The 24,176-nt window shown below is 41.2% G+C and overlaps 1 protein-coding gene across 4 annotated transcripts in view; it reads right to left on the bottom strand.

Annotated features, from left to right (window-relative positions):
* The window catches only part of LOC149138769 (uncharacterized), a 264,909-nt gene that overhangs the window by 40,581 nt on the left and 200,152 nt on the right, over nucleotides 1-24,176 (bottom strand). For 3 of the 4 annotated variants that reach the window (XM_089450131.1, XM_089450133.1, XM_089450132.1), the window contains exon 14: nucleotides 3,864-3,983. The exons of the other annotated variant lie outside the window; for it this stretch is intronic. In XM_089450131.1, coding sequence (XP_089306257.1) covers nucleotides 3,864-3,983 — 120 coding nt within the window. The remainder of the gene's footprint in view (nucleotides 1-3,863; nucleotides 3,984-24,176) is intronic. 4 annotated transcript variants of the gene reach the window in all.

Genomic DNA, 24,176 nt, shown 5'->3' with positions numbered 1-24,176 from the left:
GAGTTGTTCTTAACCAAGTTGGCCTCTTATGAGTCTCTAAAATGATGACTTGATGCACAAGTTCATTTGGGCATTCAACATCTTCTCAATCAGTTGTAGGTTCTTGATTATTGTCATGATCCAAGATTGTAGGTCCTCTTCATCCAGGGTAAGAGGGAGTTGATTGAAGAATTATAAGATTGTATGGTATGAACCTAGTGAAATCCCTGCTAAGGTTGTGGAATAATGGAAATTTTGAAAAAGTTGTGAGACTCTATTGTCAATTTGATGAATCCACCTGATTGGCTCGTTGAAACACCTAATGCATGGAACTGCTAACTCTATCTGAACTAGATGTTTTCCAAGTGATGTATTGGTCTGAATGGCATGGATGGTCCTATTGCATGTAGCACGATTGAAGCTGGATATGTAGCTAATTTGTGAAGTTGGTTGCCGATCTATTTGATCTTACGCTAATGAGTAGGTTTTTGATATTTGCTTCTAAGAGAAGCCACTTATTGTATGCTAGATTCAACTACAACACACTTTTTTTTTGTTGAGCAAGTTGCTAGTATTTGCTTCTGTGAGAAGCCACATGTTGTCTGCTAGATTCGACCATGGTTGTCGATGTTTGCTTTTGTGAGAAGCCCCAGCCGAATTTGAATGAATAGTAGGATGTTGTTGTGTGCTAGAATATCTAATGAAGTGTTTAAGTCCACCATGGCTACACTTTTCTTGTTGAGCAGGTTGTTGACGTTTATGTGAGAAGCTTGGAATGGTTGAGAATCTCGTTGGAAAGGAAGCAGTGACTTATAACATTATGAATCTTCCTTAAGCTGTGTGCCAAGAGACCTATGGATTGGTTGGGAAGATTTCACTCCCTTACGCAGTGGGTCCAGGAGCTTGGTGCTGAGGCACTTTGTGATCTTCTCCCTTAGGCTGTGTGCCGAGAGGCCTATGGATTGGTCGCGGAAATTAATCTGGAGTCCTCTCCCTTGGGTTGTGGACCGAGAGACCTTGTTTGTGGTCAGGGAGATGTACCTTGTGCATATGATTGGTTTGGCCTCATTGATTGATCCCACTTCTTGTGGTGGATGTTATGTATCTTTCCTTATGATGAGACTGATGATCTCTCCCTTACATTGTGTGTCAAGAGACCTATGGATTAGTCTGGGAGTTTGATCTTGACTGAGAGAGACTTGTACTTGTGATCGTACCCTCACGTTATGGGTCGAGAGACAGATGGATTGGTCAGGGAGACTGATCTTGAGAGAGAGAATGGAAAGTACCTCCCTCGCTAGGAGGCACTGTTGGAAATATGGCATCTATGGTCAGTATTTTCTACGTGTGGAAAATGTAAATTTTGAATTTAAATTTTTGCTTCCAAATAATTCAAGTTGGCCTCCTATTATTTTAGGTAGACTGGGGCCCCATTCGACCCCTATCTTAGTCTATGTAAAAGAGACCTCCCTTCCTCATTTTGGCACATCGAATTTGACTTGGTTATCTATGATCCAGAGAAGTTGGGAGCAGGAGGGGGCCGAAAATCTGGAGAACATGGAAGTTGACTTGGCACATTGGCTTGGCACTTGATCTTGTTTCTTGGTCACTGGTTTGGCTATTATCTTGATATGGTTATTTCTGTTGTAATGATAAATAGAACTATCTCACTCTCTCTCTCTCTCTCTCTCTCTCTCTCTCTCACACACACACACAAGGAAAGACTTATGGGTTTTCCCTTTGTGGGTTTTGCCTTGGCCTCAGGCCTAATTTCTGTGTCTCTTGTCTCATGATCTCGTGGTTCTTTTACTACTCTCACATGTTTAATGGTTGAATTTTCTTCTGTATAACTGCTTAAAGATATTGGATGAATGATATGTGAAAATAATGATATGTGAAATTAATGCTAACAAAATCATTGGAAGTAGTTATCTTTGGAAAGAAATTGTTTCTAGCTTGTGCTCTATAGATCTCAACACTACTACCATACAGTTTTGTTCTTCTGTAGCAAACAAACACTTCTGGTGAACAAACCTAACCGTTGCCCTCAGTTCTTGCAGGACACTAAACTTACTGAAAAATCAAGCATTGAACCACTTAGTCCATGTTATAAGTATTGACTAAATAAACACAAATTCAGGGTACAGGATAGCAACAATGCATCTATCGATACCACATAATTAAATCCAATTATTCTAAAGGGGTGAATGAATGTATCTTTTTGCAGAACAGTAAACTTATTGAAACCAAGAAGCATTGAACCACTTAGTCTATGTTGCAAGTATTGAAGAAATATAAGTCAATGCAAATCATCGACTAAGTCTTCTCTTCTCTACAACATATAAAACTTTAGAACCTAGGTTACTGGATCCGTCAGGCCCAGCGGCTGGATCCACGGATCCCCGGATCAGAGACGGATTCGGATCCGGATCCACGAAGATCCGCCCAACATTTGTCTGTGTGTAAAATGGTTTGATGTCAGCACATATTTCCAAATTAGATCTCAGCGCAGAATTCCAGAATGAAAATGTCAGCGGATGAATAATGTGATATTGGAAAAATCAGCCGCATGAATATTAACAAGGGAGTTCATTAATTTTTGCTTGGTTGACCATATTATAAACTTTAATTCAAGATTATAAGATGCGGACGTTTGGATATTCTAATTAAATTTTATGTTTATTTTAAACGTAAAAAGGTGAGTTTCATAAAGTAAGTTCATTTAATTTAAATATAATAACTAGTAATTAATGTTTCAATATTATGATACATTAATTTTAATATTATTAAATTAATAATTATTTTTTTCACCTGAAATTAATAATTATTTTAAAAGTATTATATAAAAGTTTTATATTTAAAATTTTAAAGAGAAGTTATAATTTTTTTTATTTTATACAAATTTAATTAATTTTAATTCATATTTATAAATAATATATTAATTCTGATATTGTTTATCTAATATATGTTTTTATAGGTGCTATATATAAAAACTATATATTTAAAATTAATATATGTTTTTATCTTATTTTTATATAAATTTAGTTTTTAAAAATTATAAAATATTTTATATTGTTTGTACTTGCTGAATCCAGATCTTGGCTTTTCAAAAAACTGGCAGATCCGTATCCGAATCCGGATCTTGGCTTTTCAAAAAACTGGCGGATCCGTATCCGAATCCAGATCCGAATCCTGGTAACTTAGCTTAGAACCTCTTTCAGATGAACCCAGAGCTCTGGAACGTTAAACATCATTTATTCGTTGGTAATCTTCAATGCACCAGAAATAATTGTAAGATATCTTCATGGTGACTAAATCCTTTATTTGCATATTAATTATCAGACACATCATCTACAATAGCACAAAAAATGGTTGGGATCTAATTACATGAAGATAGAAACAAATCAACACCGGCTAGAGGTCCATTAAATATTCAACCTACATAACGTACATTTTGACATGCAAGTAACAATAGCGGAACTACTTACACCTAGAACTCAGAACATGTATCAGAGCTAGACAATACAAGCTCAGGGCAATTCAAAGCAGAAACGGACAATACAAATTCTGACACAATTTTCGCTCAAAATACAAGGACACAACTAGACAATACAAGTCCCTACACTATTTTCACTGAAAAAACAAGGGCACAACCAGGCAATAGTAAATACAAGTGAAACTTCAACATAACTTTGAAAACAATGTGCAAAATATTTATAATTGTGAGACTATAAGCAAGCTTTGCTGGCAATTATTTACATCCAATTATCCAATAAGTAAATTGAACTAAAATATTATTTTGTGCCAACACCACCAAACAAATTGAAACAAAAGAAAAAATCATGAAAACAAAAAAAGCATGAAGACAAAAACATCAAACTTACAAAATATGCAGTGTTCGCTAATTGTGGAAGGCTAAATGTTGTAGGAACTTGTCTCAAGAACATTTCAACATAATGGAGCAAGAAAAGTCCACAATCATGGTAATTATTTTGCTGAGGTACCTGTACATATCCATGAAAAAGGAAAAATCAAGCATAAGGATTATAATAAATAAAATAGATATTAATACATATCAGACATTAAGAATAAATCATCTTTAAAGCACACCAATGCTTTCCAAAAAAGAGAAGTATTACATAAGAATGAAATTCATTCAATGAAATTGAAAATTCAGTATTACATAGCCAATCTAATGATAGTCCAAAAATCTAATTCAAGATTGGGATTTCAAATTGTTATTTCTAAAATGGAGCCAATGCCTCTGACAGCTTAAACAAAATTAAGAAGTGAATGTAGACAAGTGAGCACATACAGAAGCCTATGATCATGCTTATGAAAGGCAAAGAAACACGTATCAGCCAAATATATTGTGATGGAAGCAGAATGCAGATTCATGATAACTTATGAGGCATCACAAGAAACGTTATTTCAAGTTGTTAGGATGAGGAATTACTCTAGTAGGACCTGCTTCAGAAATCAAAGTCTCAATGAGGAGCATTGGTTGCTTGACAGAGAAGAACTGTTTTCTTTAGTCTAAGTAATTGGTGGTCCTTCAGGTCTAGTTGTTCACTCTGCTCAAGAAAATCTGGAAGGGCTTTATGCTTATTTTGGTAGGGCTTAACCTTTTTTGTTCCAAACAGTTTTTCTTCTTCGTGTGAATCCTCTCAATAACAAACCAATTGCGCTCACACCTACAAGCACTGCAAGTTTGGCTATTTCCTAGGTTATTTTATATATTTAATTACATTTTCATTTTCTGAATAACAACATTTGTTGACTCCATCCTGTTGTTCCCTGGATACATGGGAAGCTCCAAGCAGTTATAGACACCCATTCATGCATCACCCCATTCTTCTGCATTCAAGTTGCACAAATATAGATATGGGTACAAATACTAGGACAAATCCTAATATAGAGAGTAAAAGCTAAAACCTATATACAATACAACAGGAATATGCTATTTATTATGTAACAATAATAAACTATTATTATCACTATCATAAATATATGTTAAATATAGCTTATATTTAGATTGAAGTAAAATATATAATAAATATTATATGAGCTCAATATAGAAGTTTATAATACATAGTACATAATATAATATATAGCATAAATATAAACTATATTATAATATAGAACATTATACAATATATAGTGGTCTCTACACTATAATATTGACTATTTAGTATTATTATATACCTATGTTGCACTGGTTTTGGGGACGGGGCAACGGCGGGGACAGAGGAACGAGTCCCTGGAATGGCTACAAGCAACCCCAAATTTTCACGCGACAGGGAGTTGGGGACAGCAATATACATACATACATACATACATATATATATATATATATATATATATATATATATATATATATATATAAGGCCACTAGACATGAGCTTTAGCTTTAGTAAAGCTAAGTGTAACAAATTTAAATTTGTAATAAGGTCCATGAACAATCTATCAAGGAGCATTGTCTTTATATTAGTTTTTTTTCCTCATATTTCTTGTTAATGATGATATGCCCAGGGAGGTTCCCCTCAGACACTGCGAAGACACTCTTCTTGGGATTCAAGGATATCCCGTACTTTTGACATCGCTCAAAGACCTTAAGATGGCGGAAGTGGTCTGATCGTAAAAATTGTTGTCATTATGGTAGACCACCACGCTCTGTCCGATGAGCCCACGGAAGGCGATGTCCATAGCGCACTGAAAATTTGTGCCTGCGTTTACCTGCCCAAATGGCATTCGTCGATAAGCAAACGTACCCCACTTGGTACGGAAAGTAGTTTTAAGCCTATCTGGTTTTGCTACCAGAACCTGGTTATATCCGGAAAAACCGTCAAGCAAAGAAAACATTTATGCTCGAGATACTGTCTGCAAGATGTGCTCCATAGACGGCACAGGGAAATTATCTTTGTCTGAGGGTCAATTCAGATTTCGGAAATCAACGCACAGGCAAATCTCCCCGAACTTCTTCTCACAGAAACTAAGTTTGAAACCCAAGTAGAATGACGAACCTTGTAAATGATTCGAGCATCCAAAAACTTAGTCAATTCTTTCTGTATGAGGGGTTCAAGTGACGGATTGATTTTTTTGAGCTTCTACTAAAATGGCTTGACTCCTTTGATCGAAATGATGTGTTGGATTATTCGTGTGTCATATGTTTTCAAGTCATCGTATGTCCACGTGAATACATCACGATACTGTCTAGATAGAAGGACAAAGGCTTGTCCTCTCTTCCGGTGTGCAACACATACCGAGATTCATGAACTTCGGATCTTTGTCTGTTCCCAGATCAATTTGTTAGTGCATCAGTGTGGAACTGTGGGTTTTAGTGTTCCTGGGCCCTTTGAAGCGGTTCTGCAAGTTATATCACTGCTCGAGTGAAACCACACCCTTGGGGATGAGGTTGCCTTTACTGTCATCAGTTGTGTCTTGCAAAGACTGCTCATGCATGTCTTCATCTATCGTTGCATCCTTGAAGACGTCAAATGCAGTATCTATTCATCATCATCAAAAGCACGGAAATTACTTATGTTGTCAGGTATAGATGGCTTATGCAAAATTTCAACAGAAAATCTATCCCTAAGCAGTGTCATCCTAGCAGTTGCATTTGCCAGAGTATCTGCAGTTGCATTGTGCATTGCACAATTGCCGAACAAAAGTTTTGCGGAAGCCAATGGTTCATTTTGACCATTCAAGGGATTAACGTTATGTTTCATATATCCCTCCGACAACACCTGAATCTAGTTGTCTCTGCCCTGGTACATAAACCATAAGTCTGACCAGTCTGTAGCAAAATACCCTTCCAACTTACTGGACCAGTCTCTGTTGAGCAATAAGCCATATGCTTCTAGAATGTCCACGATCGCAATGTTAATGCACTGGTGAACTCGTCTGTCGGACAATAACCGGATCATCACATCCCGGAGTGCATCAATGGCTGCTACACATGTTCGGTCACGTTGTATGATCTGCGCAGTTGTACTGCTCCATTGCGCACTGGTCTGTTTGGCAATGGAGAATGGCATGACATTGACTGATGCACTAAAGTCAACCAAACAGTTTGGACATTGAAGTTAAATATTTCGAATGATAACAAAAACAGTGGGCAGAGTGATTTTGCTTCTTCCATGTGGAGTGCATTGAACACAGATGCGAGTGATCTAGGAGACTTGCTTGGTCCCTTGTTGGAATAGGCAACATTGTCTGTGTAGGTTTGCCCCAATGCGCGGAAAAGAATATCCTGCTGACCCATGAGTTTGGTTAGCTCGTACAGAGAAATATTTGCACGGGTCTTCTTCATATCTTCAACAATATTATAATCCAAAGCGGGATGACTCATCGAGTTTTCTAGGGGAAGACTTGTGTTTGTACCGTCTAGTGGAGTGTTTTGGAGTTTGCCTCTCATGGACGTATCTTTCACTGTAGCGGTCTTCCCGGGCCTGTTTTGTATTTTCTGTGTTGAGGATGTCAGTGGATCAGCTATTATGAGCAGTTGTTTCAATTTTTCTTTCGATCTCTCAATCACAGAGGGAACCCCTTGACTTCTCAAGTTGTATCAATTGTTCTGCTTTGGGGGCTCCTTCTTGGTGGTTGTTTTCTTCTGGGCAGTGTTAAGACATTGATAAATGTTAATTATATGCCCAGAACTTGAAGCTTCATCAGATGCAGCATCCTCTTCTTCGTCTTCATCCTTCGGCTAAACCTGCTCACTAGCCTTAAAATGATCATTCAACCTTGAAGCCATAGTGCTCATAACTTGGTTCCATTCTAGACAAGACTTCTCTGAATGTCGTTCTTCCTGGATCGCACAGAAGTTATCCTTCGCAATTTGGTCCACTTGGAACACCACATTGGAGATCTGCGCAGATTTAGCCAGATAGTTATTGTTGCTACCTGATGTCACATTATTCCTTTGCGCAAATCTAGGAGGTCTATTGCTCATAGTTGTCTCGGTCATTTGTTGCTCAAGTTCAGCTACTTCAATTTTCAAGGACTTGAGGCGACAAGTAAGGGTCTCAATTTCACTTCCTTCTTTTTCCTTTACCTTAGAACTATTAGAGAATCTAGGGCAAAGTAGTGTTGTGATGATTCTCCAAAACTTGAAAACAATTTGAAGTCTTTTTACTTTTCTTGTTAGCTTACTCTTCTTCTTATTATTATTAGTGCATATGTGCGTGCTTCATCAAATTGCTACCAAAATCAAAATAACAAGAACAGAGAATTTGGCTCTCTGCCAGGGAAAAACCCTCTCCACTCTTGACAGGAAAACCCTTTGTAAGATTTCTCTTATTGAAGCTTCTTATTTGAACAACTGCCAAACCCTAGACCCTTGACTAGGATATCCTCCAAGCATAAGTCAAATCCTTCCTCCTTCTGCACTGTCACTTCCGGCACTTCTTCCAGCACTTTGTCTTCTAGGTTAGGAAACCCTAGAATATTAGGGCTTATTTACTTCTTTATAGATAGAGGCTTCTTCGCTTTTCTTTGGATACCTTGTAGGCCTAGGTATACATCTAAATGAGGATATTCATGTTGTTGCCTTAAACTGCTGCCAAACCCTTCCTGCACCTCGCACGTGTGACTGTTTCTAGCCCTAGAAACAGTCCTATCTTCCTCGGTTTTGTCTCTCCTTCCTTTGTTTGTGAGGTTACCTTCAACGCTGAAGTAGGAGGCCTAGTTACTAGCTCGAACCCTAAAGAATATATTACCGCAACTTCATTGTTGATCTGGCTGCAGACTTATCCCTTATTCCTTTGCACGTGTGGTTGTAGTTGTTTCTTATCTTCGTTGTTCTATCTCCTTAACTTGCTGCCCTTGTAGCCTTCTTCCTCGTCTTATCTTCATCCACCTTTTTCTTCCTTTTTCCTTGCAGATTTTAGAGATGAATTGATGTCCTTTTGAGGAGTGGACAACCTCTATAAATAGAGGTTTGTCCCTCCTATTCAAGCCGACATGACTGTCCTTTAAGCAAACTTGACAGTTTTGCTCTATAATTCATTTTTACCCATCATTTTGCTGCTAGGAGAGGATTTAACCATGCTTAGAGATGTTCCCATGACCTTACATGATGTAAAATGCCCTCAAAGGGTCTTATCATAATTACATTTTGACTTTGACTCTCTAGAAGCACTTCAAAATGTGCTTGACCTATTTTCAATAAGCAAGAAACTCATTGACAAATAATACAAAAATAATTTATCTTTTCTGGAATAAGTACAAATATCAAAATTACATTTATGAAGACCAAACCTAGTTACGTTTTCTCCAACACTCCTTAACTAGGGAGGTATTCATACAACATTACAAGGTGTTTGGCAATTTTCAATCTTGAAGAATTCACATAAGAGCAACCGGATTCGTAATCCATCTGTTACAGCATCATATCCATCAACATTGTCATAGTCAAGGCCTTGACTAACAGCGCCATCTCTTTACGAGACCATGAGCTACAATGCTAGCAAGACCAATGATTTATAGACACCTTCATCATTGTCTCTCAAGGTACATACCCACCCCGGGTGTTCACCGAGTATGACCTTCTAGGACTATTCTTATCTTCGGTTCCCAATCCTCAAAGAATATCAATCCTCTTGCCTACTCTTGTCTTGGATGCCCTACACCTCCTCAAAGAGTATCGGATGCCAGATGATTACCTAATCTTCCCATTCTTTCTTCCCAAGTGAAGACAAGAATGTTGTGTCTATCTTGTGTTTACATTTCCATTCATGGCCTTCATCTAGACTTACGGTTGTTAGTCCTGGTCTAGTGCATGACCCATGAAATGGAAAACACAATTGTCATTCCTTTGTAATCAGGGGTGATCCAAAAACTCCCTCTTGATCAAGCACCTGTCAGAGCTCCCTCTTATCTGGGGACTCTTTCCTTCATCAGCAGCTTCTTCTTCGTGGGTCCTTCAGCTGCTTTATCTTCTTCCTTTCTTGATGCCATGAAATCTTCAATCGAACTTCTTCTTGGTAGGGCACCATCCATCGATCACTTTCCTTCTTGCTTTGTTATGTCATTGCTTCGTGGAAAGTGACTATCAGGTTCTTCTTGTCATCTTGGCTACTATTTTGTCATCTTGTCCATGCTTCGGAATGCTCTCTTCATGGATGCTCTATCGTACTTGCTAGTAGCCCATCATGACTTCATCCTGGTATTTCAACATTGCTTTTCCTTTTGTTGGATGGCTTCTTCATCACGACATCTTCATAGAGTAGAATCAGTTATCTGCACCTTTTATATTTCCAAGGCCTTCAAAGGTGTCAAGGGTACTTTCTTCTTTTTATCAGAGTTGTCCTGCCTTCTCTCGGGAGATATCTTTCAAGGCATTTTGTCAGATAGTAATTCTTGGTGATCATGGTGTTCTTTGCATGCTTGATCTCTTTCTTCATTTGCTTCTTCTTAGATAGATAGGTCACCCATCTAATGCTTCTTATGGAAGCATTCCTTCATTGCTTGCTTTCTGGACTTGTCAATGTTTCCTCTTGCTTCTTAGTCAGCAATCTTATGCTCCTTATGTGAGCACGTTCTTTTGTTGGCATTCATTGCATTGTGGTACATGCCTTCGAGAATGTTCTTTTGTTGGCATTCATTGCATTGTGGTACATGCCTTCGAGCATGTTCTTCTTTTGTTGGCATTCATTGCATTGTGGTACATGCCTTCGAGCATGTTCTTGGTGAAAGAGATTCTTTCATGCTTAATCATGTTATAGAACTATGCCCATGACTTAATAATATACAAATGATAACATGACTAAACTTTAATGCATACATACCTCATCTTGATTCTCCTTTGATCATCCTTTGGTGTGGCCCTTCTTGCTTCATCTTAGCCTTCATGCATATCATCCCATTCTTGAATCAATGAATGGGATTCCCAATGAGACATCTGCCTTGGTTCACAAATCTTCTTTTGAAGATTCTATCATAGGATCTTAAAGATCCTTACCTTACAAATGTTTCCTTTCTTTTTGATGATGTAGCTTTTCTACGACTCTTATCATGATCAATTTTTTTTCATCATATATGAGGTCCTATACTAGGTATGCTTCTTCAACACAAATATCTTGAGCTATATTTGTCATGCTCCTATATTCTAGAAGATATTTCTTCTTATGCATTTTTCTTCTTATCATAAATGTTACATCTACATGAGTGTCTAGAACTCTATGTACATTATGCTGCTAGATTCTAGAGGGTGATTCTAGCCATGCAATTTAGTTTATTCTTACATGCTCCTATTCTACTCAAAACTTTGAAAGAAGTCTAGAAGAAAATATTTTGACCTAGTCATAGTAGAGATCCGGAGGATCTTCCTTCTTTTGCTTCTTTCCTTTTGCAGCCGACAGGGGGGATTGTTAGTCAGATCTACGCAATTCCTTGGAACAGTGTAGTGACAGGCAGCAAAGGCTTGACTCACATGACTACGCAGTTTCAGCAGACAGTGCAGGGCAAGCAGCTGGGCAACTTCTGCACCATTTTGGGGAACAGTGCAGCCCCAGGTCACAGTGCAGTTCAGGTTTTTCCAGTGGACCAAAGGGAGGCTTGATGAGTGTTCTTGCGGGAAGCGCAGATTGGGTCGAAATTGGGGATAACTTCTGCGCAGTTCTGGGACACAGTCAGCTTGCTCACTTCCAGGATTGCAGAGTGCATGCTACCCCAAAAGGACAGCCTCAAGCTCTGCACAGTTCTGGGCAGCAGAGCAAGGTCACTGAGAGCTGAGACTGCACAGTGCAGCTCAGTCGGGGTCCAATTGAAGGAGGGTTGTCCCATCGAAAGATTTTTAGGAAAAATGGCTAAGTATGAGAGCAAGTGAGACTGACTTAAAGGTTAAGAGCGACAAGTGCGACACTTGAGATAGGTCTTCGAACGATCGTGATGACACTTGTGCGACAGTGCTTGCAACTTTGTGTGTGAGTACGACCGATGTCCATAGGGCGAAAACAACTCATGCACACAAAGACAAGCCTTCAAAATTGCCAGAACAAGATCGCAAGCATGACATAGCAATCAACATGCCAAAAGACGACTGGTGGTCGATCAAGCAAAAAGGGTGTAAAGACTCGAGTGTTTGCAACCATCAGGGGAAAAACCAAGGAAGTCTCTGAAATTTGGATGCAGGCCAAAATTTTGTAGGGTGTTGCAGCCGCTATAACAGTTGGCGAAACACTGGTTGAATACCAGCTTCTCTGTTTTGGTTCATTTTCAGCACAGGGGCTTGGCCTTTCAGGGAGTATCGATTCGTTGCGCAAGTTACTTTGGCTTCCCCACTTACCCCATGTGCAGACATGGTTCACCTTGTGCCAACTCAGTGAAACACAGCAAAATTTTCAGCTAGATCACAGTGTCTCAAAATCGGGAAGGGTAGTTTGGCTCGCGAGCTTAAGATTTACAGAGTAAAAGTTTCATCTCTGGTGTTGCTCTGCTGTGAGCAAGCCTGGATAGTGCCCCGGCGGAGTCACGCAGGAACACAGTGATTGCTCCACTGCCACGAAGCCTAGTAAGTTCCCTGGTGGAGTTGCATGCTTCACCTCTCTGTGCATGAAGCCTTTCTCTTCTTTCGTCGTTGTATTTTTTTTTTTGAAAGAGGATTGTGCATAGGCACTTATTTATTTTTGGGCGGGAGAGGGATCTCGACTTATTGAGAGCAGAAGAGGTTGTTCCTTCAGAGAAGCATATAAGACCTCGTATTTAGGTTTGCTCGTTTCGACTTTCCCCTTCTTTGTTTCTACTTGTTGGATAAGCCCGAAAACATAGAGCAGAAGGTTGAGTACAGGCATGGGGTTTCCCAGTTTGGACACAGGTTCATGGTTTGACCAGAGCTTCCCTTACAGACGAATCGTATTTTCCATCAAGACTTCATCGGCCAAAAGTTACAACCAAGCACAGAGAAGATGGACACAGGACTAGCCAAGCATTGCAGTGTCATAAGACTCCTTGAACTTTAGCCACATACTTATTCAAAAGGCAGAACACAGTATAGGACCACTTATTTACAAAACGAAAAGCACAAGACATAAAAGAAAATCAAAGCAAAGTGAAAACAGCTAAGTAAAACAGAAGAACAAGCAATGAAAAGACTATGTACATAGGGCGGTGCGCGGCCCCATATCATTGAAAATAACATTTTAAATCTTGGACATTGACAAGAAGTTTGTCAATCCTCCCATCGAGTGATTGCAGACGATATGTGTGTTGACCAAGTTTTTCATGAACCGTGAAAGGACCAATCCACAAGGACTGGAACTTCGTGTGTTTGCCTTTGTCTTCGTGGAGTTTATCCAACTTCAAGACTAAGTCACCCGCAGCGAAGTTGGTGTTCCCTGTAGACTTTTGATCGAACCGTCTCTTGATACGGTTATGGTGGAGTGAAAATTTTCCTATTACTTTCATTCGTTCTTCCTGTAACTTGAGTAATATGTCGATCCTACACTGAACCAATAGACACAACTTGCCTTGGGATTCTTGGGATAATTGGAGAGCAAGCAAGTAGATATTTGGTGGGAGGATGGCTTCTTTTCCGTATACAAGGAAGTATGGAGATGTGTTTAGAGAGGGCTTGGGTGTAACTTAGTCAGCCCAAAGAGCATTCACCAGAGCGGAATGCCAGTTTTGTTGTTCAGAGTAAATGGTATTTTTTATGATGCGAATGAGATTTTTGTTTGTAGATTTGACAAGACCATTTCCCTGCGGGTAGTAGTTAGTTGAATGTTTAAGCACAATACCATATTGCAATGCAAAATCATAAAGTTTCAACGAAGAAAAGTAAGTTGCATTGTCAAAAACAAGTGATACAGGAATACCAAACCTCGAAATGATGTTCTGCTGAAGGAAGCTGATGACTTCCTGGTCATTCACTTGTTTGAGCGGAACTGCTTCTGTCCACCGCGTGAAGTAATCTGTAGCAGTCAAGATGTAGCGGTGTTGCTTTGATGAATGTGGGAAGATTTACCCAATAATTCCTAATCCCCACTGTTGAAATGGTTCGCCCACTGCAACAAGCTACAACAAGGCTACTGACCTTCGAGTGTTGTCACATCGCTGACAGACCGAGCACTTGCGAGCATAAGCATGTGCGTATTTGAACAATGTGGGACAATAGAAACTAGCTCTCATGACTTTATGCGCTATTGTGTTACTCGCGAAGTGACCCTCGGCTTGTCCGTCATGCAGATCACATAAACACTCTCTCTGAGTCTTGTGCCTCCACGCACCTGAGCAAAATTTCATTGTTGTGCTTTCTATAAAGCACTCTATGCACCAACTGGTAAGATAAGGCTTTGAGTCGAAGTGCCCTCTTCTGCCGCATGGAAAAGTGAAAGGGATTGGTGTCGTGCTCAAGGTATTGACACACTTCTTCATACCAAGAGTTGTCATGCGAACTGGGTGTTACTCACTCTACATTATGCATATCGATTTCTTGCTCCCATCCGGCAATCTCTTCTTCTTCCTCTTGTGTGTGTACCGCTTCTACTACAACTCTGCACACACTGTGATCCTTGATAGTGTGAACTGGCTTGATATCAAGATCATATTCTTGTAGTCTTGTCATCCACCAGCTCTTGTTGAACAAGCAGTGATATCACTGTTGGGTGTGGCACAAAGACTATCCAATGATTTTTCAGTAGATGGGGTCTGAAGTGTTTCACAGACTTGTATATTGCATATGCTTGCTTATCCACGGCGGGATAGTTGAGCTCGAGTCCCTGCATGCTCACGCTCATGAAGGAGATGGGACGTTCGTTGTTTTGCCATTCCGTGCTTCATACGAGCAAACGTGTCCTCTTCCTTCTTCCCCGAGTTGTAGATTGCGTCCTTCTTGATCATCTCTTGGATAGGTTTCACAATCTGTGCATTATCTGAGATGAACTTCGGGCGGAAGTTCATCTTCCCCAAGAAGGACTGCATAGCTTTCTTGTTGAGTGGGTGAGGAATCTACATGATAGTCATAACTTGGTACCGATCAACCTTGATCCCACTCTTGGCGATGATATGCCAAGGAGGTTCCCCTCACACACTGCAAAGACGCTCTTCTTTGGATTCAAGGGTATCTCGTACTTTCGACATCGCTCAAAGATCTTCTTAAGATGGTGCATGTGGTCTGACCGTCTTGTGGAAAAAATTGTTACATCATGAAGGTAGACCACCACTCTCTATCTGATGAGCCCACGAAAGGCGATGTCCATAGCGCTCTGAAAAGTTGTGCCTGCGTTTACCGGCCCAAATGGCATTCGTCTATAAGCAAACGTACCCCACTTGGTACGGAGAGTAGTTTCAAGCCTGTCAGGTTCTGCTACCAAAACCTGGTTATATATGGAAAAAGCGTCGAGCAGAGAAAACATTTCTGCTCCAAATACTGTCTGTAAGATGTGCTACGTAGACGGCACAGGGTAATTATCCTTGTCTGAGGCATGATTCAGATTTCCGAAATCAACGCACAGGCAGATCTCTTCGAACTTCTTCCTCACAAGAACTAAGTTTGAAACCCAAGTAGAAAGACAAACCTTGTAAATGATTCGAGTATCCAACAACTTAGTCAATTCTTTATGTATGAGGGGTTCAAGTGACGGATGGACCTATCTAAGCTTTTGCGGAAATGGCTTGACCCCTTCTTTGATCGGAATGATGTGTTGGACTATTTGCGTGTCATATGTTTTCAAGTCATCGTATGTCCATGCGAATACATCACGGTACAGTCTAGACAGGTAGACAAAGGCTTGTTGCTCTTCTGGTGTGTAACACATACCAAGATTCACGAACTTCAAATCTCCAGGTGTTCCCAGATTAATGTGTTCGCGCATCAACGTGGAACTTTGGGTTTTAGTGTTCCTAGGCCCTTTGAAGCGATTCTGCAAGTCATATAGCTGCTCAAATGAAACCACACCCTTGGGATGAGGTTGCCTTTACAGTCATCAGTTGTGTCTTGCAGAGACTGCTCGTGCACGTCTTCATCTATCGTTGCGTCCTTGACGACGTCGATGTTGGCCATATTGTCCTCTTCTCCGTCCTCCTCCTCTTCTTCTGAATCAAACAGTTCAACCTCTGAATCTGTTGGTTCGTCTCCACCTCCACCTCCTCCGTTGCCTCTGCCGGAACCTGAGCCCAAGAGTAAGTTGTTAACTTCTTCTTCTTCTAGGAAAACAGGATGTTCCTCTTCGCTCTCATCATCTTCTGCCAACTCTTCAAGAGTGGCGAGGATTAATTCTTCAACAGATTAGACTACTACTCCTGTGGATGTAATCTTTTGCTTCCTTTGGGAAGAGGTAAGGGTATGTACTCCTGGAATCAGTCCAACAGCCTTAGCAAACTGACGGGTGATGGGACAGATAGCAGGGATGTGATGATATGAAATTTCTTGTTCGGGTCTGGGAGCTGAGGAGTAACCAACTTCAGAGTTGCGCGTGGGAGAGAGGGAGTTTGTGTTATTGCCTTGACCAGATGATGGATAAGTGGCGTTGAGAGGACATTCAACCATAAACACCTGGCGGCCCTCCTTCTAGCGCCATAAATGTTGATCGTGTTGGACTCGCCAACATTCAGGGGATCTCCCCGGTATGAAGTCCCAACTAGACCTCACACTATTTGGTGTGGAAGTCCCATCCGATACAATGGCCAGGTTGCCATTATCTTAGAGATTTGCCATCAGTTGTGTCTTGCAGAGACTGCTCGTGCACGTCTTCATCTATCGTTGCGTCCTTGAAGGCGTCAGCGTTGGCCATATTGTCCTCTTCTTTGTCCTCCTCCTCTTCTTTTGAATCTGTTGGTTCGTCTCCGCCTCCGCCTCCTCCGCTGCCTTCCCCTCCGTTGCCTCTGTCGGAACCTGAGCCCAAGAGTAAGTTGTTAACTTCCTCTTCTTCTAGGAAAACAAGATGTTCCTCTTCGTTCTCATCAGCTTCTGCCAACTCTTCAAGAGTGGCAAGGATTACTTCTTCAACAGATGAGACTACTACTCCTGTGGGTGTAGTCTTTTGCTTCCTCTGCGAAGACGGAAGAGTATGTACTCCTGGAATCAGTCCAACAGCTTTAGCAAACTGACGGGTGATGGGACGGATAGCACGGATGTGATGATATGAAATTTCTTGTTCGGGTCTGGGAGGTGAGGAGTAACCAACTTCAGAGTTGTGCATGGGAGAGAGGGAGTTCGTGTTATTGCCTTGACCAGATGATGGATAAGTGGGATTGAGAGGACATTCAACCATAAACTACTGGCGGCCCTCCTTCTAGCACCAGAAATTTTGATCGTGTTGGACTCGCCAACATTCAGGGGATCTCCCCAGTATGAAGTCCCAACTAGACCTCACACCGTTTGGTGTGGGAGTCCCATCCGGTAAAATGTCCAGGTTGCCATTATCTTAGAGATTTGCCATCAGTTGTGTCTTGTAGAGACTGCTCGTGCATGTCTTCATCTATCGTTGCGTCCTTGAAGACGTCAGCGTAGGCCATATTGTCCTCTTCTTCGTCCTCCTCCTCTTCTTCTGAATCCGTTGGTTCGTCTCCGCCTCCACCTCCTCCACTGCCTCCCCCTCCGTTGCCTCCGCCGGAACCTAAGCCCAAGAGTAAGTTGTTAAGTTCTTCTTCTTCTAGGAAAACAAGATGTTCCTCTTCATTCTCATCAGCTTTTGCCAACTCTTCAAAAGTGGCGAGGATTACTTCTTCAACAGATGAGACTACTACCTCTGTGGATGTAGTCTTTTGCTTCCTCTGGGAAGACGGAAGAATATGTACTCCTAGAATCAGTCCAACAGCCTTAGAAAACTAACGGGTGATAGGACGGATAGCACGGATGTGATGATATGAAATTTCTTGTTTGGGTCTAGGAGTTGAGGAGTAACCAACTTCAAAGTTGCGCATGGGAGAGAGGGAGTTCGTGTTATTGCCTTTGACCAGATGAAGGATAAGTGGCGTTGAGAGGACATTGAACCATAAACTACTGGCGGCCCTCTAAACGCCAGAAATGTTGATCGTGTTGGACTCGCCAACATTCAAGGGATCTCCCCAGTATGAAGTCCCAACTAGACCTCACACCATTTGGTGTGGGAGTCCCATCCGGTGCAATGGCCAGGTTGCCATTATCTTAGAGATTTGCCATCAGTTGTGTCTTGCAGAGACTGCTCGTGCACGTCTTCATCTATCGTTGCGTCCTTGAAGGCGTCAGCGTTGGCCATATTGTCCTCTTCTTTGTCCTCCTCCTCTTCTTTTGAATCTGTTGGTTCGTCTCCGCCTCCGCCTCCTCCGCTGCCTTCCCCTCCGTTGCCTCTATCGGAACCTGAGCCCAAGAGTAAGTTGTTAACTTCCTCTTCTTCTAGGAAAACAAGATGTTCCTCTTCGTTCTCATCAGCTTCTACCAACTCTTCAAGAGTGGCGAGGATTACTTCTTCAACAGATGAGACTACTACTCCTGTGGATGTAGTCTTTTGCTTCCGCTGGGAAGACGGAAGAGTATGTACTCTCCTTAGCAAACTGACAGGTGATGGGACGGATAGCACGGATGTGATGACATGAAAATTCTTGTTCGGGCATGGGAGTTGATGAGTAACCAACTTCAGACTTGCATGTGGGAGAGAGGGAGTTCGTGTTACTACCTTGACCAGATGATGGATAAGTGCGGTTGAGAGGACATTCATCCATAAACTACTAGCGGCCCTCCTCCTAGCACCAGAAATGTTGACGGTGTTGGACTCGCCAACATTCAGGGGATCTCCCCGATATGAAGTCCCAACTAGACCTCACACTGTTTGGCGTGGGAGTCCCATCCAGTACAATGGCCCGGTTTCCATTATCTTAGAGATTTGCCTTAGCTCTTATTGTTCAGCACATGATAGTGTTATGCTTGTAACTTCAAGAAAGCGAGGTGAGTATGCCTGGTGAGGGCGTAATGTAACTTTGTGTCCGGGTTCTCTTACTGTAAGGGAGTGAGTAAAAGTAAGCCTCTATATGAGAGGTAGTAGTACCACCCAGGGAGAGACACACGAGAAAACAACAAGGGTATGTCCAGCATCCAGTGTAATATTCCACAACGAATGTGGCAGTCGTTAAAACAAAAGTACAAGGGAAAACACGTATACCGTCCAGCAGAGTAGTCCACACAGCGGTGACAGACGTTATAACCAAGAAAACACAAGGATGGTATGTCTAATGTCCGGCAGAGTAGTCCACACAGGCGAGACAGTAGTGTTAAGCAATACAACACATCTTCAGCAATGTAAGTACTAAAATAACCGAAGTAGTTCAACTATCTTAGTGCAGGTTAAGCAAACATGCATTACAAACATTTAATGAATAGTCTTACAAACGGATACAAAACATGCGTGAAAAAGTCTTGGCCTGAGATAGGCTTTTGAATTAAGCAAAAGTTCCAAGACACATCTGTACACCATACATCACTAGCCCCAGCAGTGGGACATTAGAGCCACTCCTCGCTCCTCAAAGTACAGACTACAGACTGTCAAGGCTATGTGTGAGGAGCCAAGGTGAAAAGTCCTTTCCTCATGATGTGGGGGTATATATAGCCAAGGGGATACTTGACCCTTGTGACTCTTCGACTTCCCTCATGATTGTTTAACTTCCTATGACCTTTCGACTTACATGACTCTTCAACTTCATATGTGTGTCTCTTGGACTTTCCCATTACATTACATTTTATTAAAACAAATATGGCCCTTAGTAGTGATGTGGTCAAGGCAACTCATGACACAACTCGATATGACACTATTGACATGTACTGGCTGACTGTGGTGTCTGGGTCGAGCTGCTATGCTGCTGAGTGATGGGTGTGCTCCCAGTGTATCATCTCTTCACCTCTGCATAGCAAATTGTGTGGGGTCTTCGATGGTCTTGATATTTGCTTGATGGTGCACGTGTATGTGTCCCTTTCGCTTGTTGCTCGATGTGCTTCGTACATTCGTTCAACTGCGTGCAAGTCTCCTAGCATGCACTCCATACCGTTCGTCGTCGCGCAATGTTTCATCAATATACTTGTTCCTACAATCACTCATGACGAGACGACATCAAATCCAGAAATCTCCTAATCTAGCATGATGCATTGTTTTCCGTTTCAGGTGCAGGTGACTGGGATGAGAGGCTCTGGATTACTGTTGGGAAAAACTCCGCAGATGTCACTGGGAGGCAGATTTGCACAATCCGGGACAACAGTGATAGCTGCAAGGTAGAACCCAGTTGGGCAGAACTTCGCAATTCTTGGGAGGAAGACAAGGCAAGGTGTCGAGAGGAACTGCTGGACAATTCTACGCAGCTTTCAGGATGAGGACTAGGCAGGTCATTCAAAGGTCCAGTTGGGAATTTGCGCAATTTATCCGAAAAAGACAGAGCGGGTAGCAAGAGGCACTGCAGAGATTTCTGCACAATTTTCCAGAGCAAGGTTGGATGGGGCTGTGGGGAGCTGCTGGTCATAACTGCGCATTTCTGACAGATAGTTTCAAACAGGCAGTTGCTACGCAATTTCTGGAATGAGGGAAGAGCAGGGCAGCAGGGAGAGTGCCAGTCAAAACTGCACAATTTTCAGAGGGAGAGCAGGCCAAGCCAATAAGGGGCCTATCAGTCAGATCTGTGCAATTCCTTGGAACAGTGCAGTGACAAGTAGCAGAGGCCTGACTCACATGACTGCGCAGTTTCTGCAGACAGTGCAGGACAGGCAATTGGGCAACTTTTGCACAGTTTTGGGGAACAATGCAGCCCCAGGTCACAGTGCAGTTCAGGTTTTCCGGTGGACCAAAGGGAGGCTTGATGAGTGATCTTGCGGGAACCGCAGATTTGGTCGGAATTGGGGACAACTTCTGCGCAATTCTGGGAGACAGTCAGCTTGCTCACTTCGAAGATTGCGCAATGCCGGCTGCCCCAAAGGACAGCCTCAAGCTCTGCGCAGTTCTGGGCAGCAGAGCAGGGTCACTAAGAGCTGAGACTGCGCAGTGCAGCTCAGTCGAGGTCCAATTGAAGGAGGGTTGTCTGGTCGAAAAATTTTCAAGAAAAATGGCAAGTTGTGAGAGCAAGTGAACTTGTGCATACATGACATTGTGATCGCACGCTTAGCATGACTTGTCAACAAGACACCTCAAATCAACAAGACAAACATGTGCTCAGCAATGTTTTAAAACTCTGACTCCGACTCGGAAACGACTGAGGGTCGACTCCGACTCCGACTCGGTATCGATTCGGCTGGTTTGATTTCAATGACTCGGTCGTTGTAAAAAATACATTAAATATTTATTTATTTTTTAAAAACATAATTTTAAAGATTTTCATTCATGTTTCCAAACACAAAGCTTTAGAATATAGAGAGATAACAACATATGATCAAAGTAGGCTCATGATATATCAAAATGGCACCCAGTGCACTGTCCAATACAAAGTTCATACTTAGCCACCAATGCCAGGATTCTTTTCTGCCTCAGACTAAGGACAATCACTAGACTACAACAACAATAATACCAATTCTCTGCCCCTAATGAAGTCTCAAAACCCTTGATTTAATTTTGGTCAAGCTCTAGAACAATCAGAGGTAAATATGTATTTATTAGTCCATTGCCAGAATGTTTGCCTTTTTAAAAACATTGTATGGCTCAATGCATTGTTTCAATTTTCTAATTCATGCCACTAGGATAACCATACTTCGACCTTGTAATTTTCAAAACTCTCACAATTATAGATAACTTTAGGGTTATATATATGCAATAAACAACAACCCAACCATTGATATGTAGGAGGCGGAACAACTTTTGACAAATGTGCTTCAGGATTTTTGTTAAAGAACCGAGTCGATCGAGTTGTTACCGAGTCGGCCAAGTCATCACTGAGTTGGCTGAGTTGTTACCGAGTCGACCGAGTCAATGATAGGCCCGGTAACAACCCGGCCAACCGTTCCGTTTCAGCCATCGAGCTGACTCGGTCAAGCATTGGCTCGGTTTGATTCGGCTGAGTCGGAGTCGACTCTGCCGTTTTTTAAAACAATGGTGCTCAGTGAAACTGACTTAAAGGTTAAGACCAACAAGTGCGACACTTGAGATAGGTCTTCGAACGATCATGATAACACTTGCGCGACAGTGCTTGCAACCTTGTGTGTGAGTACGACCGATGTTCATAGAGCGAAAACAACTCATGCACACAAAGATAAGCCTTCAAAATTTCCAGAACAAGATAGCAAGCATGACATAGCAATCAACAAGCCAAAAAATGACCAGTGGTCGATCAAACAAAAAGGATGTAAAGACTCGACAAGAGCTCATGGAATGAGCCCGAGTGTTTGCAACTATCAAAGGAAAAACTAAGGAAGGCTCTGAAATTTGGATGTGGACCAAAATTTTGGAGGGTGTTGCAGCCACTACAACAATACCATAGTATTCAAAACCGTAATCAGTGATCGGACCAGTCCACCTGTCAAATAGGGTTTCAAACCGGAACCGGTCAAACGAGGACTAAGCAGATCTCAATGAACCGGTGTTAAAAAAATACATGAAATAATTAATTTTAATAAAAAAAAACTATTTTTAAGATTTAAAACCATGATTCCAAACCAATAGAGACAGAATATGCGAAGTTTTCTCATCTATATACCATGTAAAGGTGAATATATAAAAATGGTATCAAGTACAATACATACCAGCACAAAATATATAATCAATGAGGCTCTAAATGGCCTCTAGAGTCCAAAAACAATGCTACAAGCTATGGGGCCACTGGCCTACTACAAATCTACATATCAGTGATCAACATGACCACTCCTCATCATGATCGAAGCCATCGCCATTACTAGACATGGGATCATCAACATGAGCTACATAAATAATCTGGCTTAGAGTTTGAGGACTCCTAAGACTCCTCTGCAACCTCAGCAGTAGTGGTACTAGTAGCAGCAAAAGTAGACATCAAAACTACATCACTGATTTAGCGCTATTAGAAATGGGATCATCAACAAGAGAAACATTAAAATCATCTAACTCGAAGTGTTTAGACTTGGATTGCAATTTGCTCAACCTAACAATACAATAGAAATTGAAGTTTAACATGCCTAACCAATGATTTTGGTTTGAGTGAAGGGTTCATATCCTCAACCTTACAATACGATATAAATTGAAGTTTAACATGCCTAAACAATTATTTTCCTTTGAGTGAATGGTACAATTTTGTTAAGGCCATGGTAGAGAAGTTTAACATTCAATACCACCAATATCAACAAAGTTCAACAATCAATAAGTTACTTAAAGGGCGTCATGCTCTTGATCAAATGCCAATCTCGTACCCTCACACATGGCAGAATCAAATGGAAACATTGCAAACCCCCAAACCATGATATCCTGAAAACCATTAAGTATGTTGAATTTTGAGTGAAATATAAAATTCTAGATTGTTCGTATGACGTCCAATGAGGTCGAAACCACTCTCAAACATCCTAAGTCATTTCATGGTAATTTTAAAATTTTAAGTAAAAGGATGAAGATGAAAAGTAAAGGAAATGTCACAAAAACACATTATGTGCTATTTGTGGCTGGCCTGGCAACAAACCAACAGGTTTATGAAAGAACTAGTCGATTTATGGGAAAATTGGTCGGTTTATGCCCGGTCAGACCAAAAAATCAGGGGGTTCGCTCAAATAAACCTAGTTTTTCAACTGTTCGGTGGCTTGGGCTAATGAACCAGTTAGTTTGACCGGTATACAATTCGAATGGGTCGGTTTTGACTACTATGGTAGATACTATCTCTCAATGTGCAAAGCACACATTCCTTGATTAATTTGTGTTGTATCCCTCCAAAGGTTTTGATTTGAAGGGTGTGAGGGAACAACATGGATGGCATTGTTAAAACAAACTCAACCTAACTAGATACTTTTTAACATTTCCTTTTTCAAACAAAATTGTTTTGCCAAAAAAGGAGCCATCTAATCATATCGCAATGTTTCAAGACTCAAAATCAAACTCGAAATTGATTGAGGGTTAACTCGAACTCAAACATGGACTTGGCCACGACTTCGACCGATGTAATTTTAATGACTTAATTTACTAAGAAGTACATAAGGCTTGAAATAAAATATGTAATCAATAAGACTTTAAAAGGCCTCTTGTTGATGTGCTCTCATCTCACACATCAACTACAGTAATTTTAGTTCATACTTGGACCTACATCCCTCTAGACAGAGACGAAATTTTGAAATCTAGAAAGTGACAAATGACCTT

This window comes from Pinus tabuliformis, chromosome X (genome assembly GCF_031772625.1).
Source record: "Pinus tabuliformis cultivar Carrire ecotype Pingquan chromosome X, CPIR1, whole genome shotgun sequence".
Taxonomy (NCBI): Eukaryota; Viridiplantae; Streptophyta; class Pinopsida; order Pinales; family Pinaceae; genus Pinus; species Pinus tabuliformis.
The sequence above is the reverse complement of the archived record's forward strand: the minus strand, read 5'-3'. Positions and strand labels throughout refer to the sequence as shown.